Here is a 1,967-nt window from a genome sequence, read left to right on the forward strand (position 1 = left end):
TGATACTCACCACTAACCACCACCTTGCTTGCTTTAAGGTTTACGTTTGGATTTTTAATGTGAATAATAGAACTTTTGACATTTCAACCCTTGTTTTCTACCTACAATCCCCCCCCTTCTTAGTTTTCCTTCCTTTAAATTTCCCCCATGAAATTTCAGTTCACATATTTTCTTTAGGTTCTATTCGAAATGGTCAATGGGGGTTAGTTGGGTGTCTACCTGTCGTTTGCTTACCGTGCTTTCAAAAATTTGATCGATAAATTTGAATCTTAAAACAACTTATATCGCATATATTGAGATAAAATAAACAAGTAAATAAACTCACCTTGATCGTGAATTGCCTGCATAACGGCTTGTAAGCGTTGGTACCGCAAACGAGGAACTTATTTGGGCTTTGCCTACCGAAAACTCGCAAATAATTTTGACACTCGTCATCGCTACGACCCTTCAAGTTGCATAATTCTTTGTGCGCGTAACTGCTTGACCATTGGAACCTCTGAAAAATACGAATCAAACGAAATTATAATTAATATATTTTATATATAAGACGTATATAATATTTTATTTTATTTTTGTCTCTTTATGTTTAAGATATTATTCTTGATTTTATTTTATTTTATTTTATTTTATTTTTTCTTTATGTTTAAGATATTATTCTTGATTTTATTTTATTTTATTTTATTTATCATACACGTATACAATAAACGAATAATAATTATCGAAATTGTATATCAATCGTATTCCCTAATAATACAATTTTTTCTTGTATGTCTCCGAATTTTTAAATAAATTTTTCTTTCGTTTAATAATGATAATACGACATAATAATGTGTGTGTGTGTATAATTTTAACGTTACATTAGAATTAAATAAAAAGAAAAATATATTCTTATATACAATCGATATTAAAATAATTAACTAATTACAAAACAAATTTTATACATACAATTATGTATAATAAAAAAAGAAAAAGAGAGTATACGTGAGAGAGAGAGAGAGAGAGAGAGAGAGAGAAGATTCGAAATAGATAATAATAAAATATGAAAAATAAAAGTATGTATAAAAACAGACAAAACGAAGGAAAGGAGGGAGGGGGGGTGGGAGGGAGGGAGAGGTGGAAGATGACCTATTTCGATTCAACGAAAACTACAATCCATAGTTTTTATTTCTCTCTCTCTCTCTCTCTCTATTTTCTCCTACCCCTTTTACATACATACACATACACGTATACACCACTAAAGTTTCTTTCTTTCATTTTACCATTTTTCCATACACGTCATTCTTTTCTGTTATCTATCCTAGAGATATATCTCTCTCTCTCTCTCTCTCTTTCTCTCTCTCTCTCTCTCTCTCTACGAGCTAACGATAGTTACTCGAAGTTGTACAACTATCGGTTGGGCTATCATTTTTCCCCGGAATACAATACCGGATAACGATAGCAAGAGCATCTTCGACGGAAACGCGTGTTTTCCTCTACGAACAGAAGTAAAAGAAATAGAAAAAGAGAGAGAAAGATAGAAAGAGAGAGAGAGAGAGAGAGAGAGACACTAGGTATGCCATTAGCCTGAGTACATTTCGATCGTATAAAAAAAAACACACACACACACACAAGAAAAAGGTATAAAAAGAAAGAGAAAGATTGTTTAAAAAAAAACAAAACAACGAGTATGCGAATAAAAGAGAAAGAAATAAAAATAGAGAGAAAGATAGAAAGGGTAGGAAGGATAGTAAAAAAGGAATGAATGAGTGAGAAAGAGAGAGAGAGAGAGAGAGAAAGTCGTATTTTTCTGTAACATAAAAGCTACTACCGGCTTACGTTCACGGCCCGTATTTTAACCCCAGACGACAAGCATGCCGACATACCCTTAAGTTTTATTAATATCGAACCGACAACTCGTAAGAAGACTAATTTCATTTTGTTTATTAAATAATTTCTATGTACTTGTGGGGAAGGGGAAGGGGGGGGGG

General features: G+C 32.5%; 1 protein-coding gene across 1 annotated transcript in view; it reads right to left on the reverse strand.

Moving 5' to 3' along the window:
* Window positions 1-241: 241 nt before the first annotated feature.
* LOC106789341 (semaphorin-1A-like) overlaps window positions 242-1,967 on the reverse strand; it is a 64,183-nt gene continuing 62,457 nt past the window's right edge. Inside the window, exon 4 of the mRNA XM_014753476.1 lies at window positions 242-496. Coding sequence (XP_014608962.1) covers window positions 242-496 — 255 coding nt within the window. The remainder of the gene's footprint in view (window positions 497-1,967) is intronic.

Source organism: Polistes canadensis, unplaced genomic scaffold (assembly GCF_001313835.1).
Source record: "Polistes canadensis isolate GaletaPanama2010 unplaced genomic scaffold, ASM131383v1 scaffold_179, whole genome shotgun sequence".
Classification (NCBI taxonomy): Eukaryota; Metazoa; Arthropoda; class Insecta; order Hymenoptera; family Vespidae; genus Polistes; species Polistes canadensis.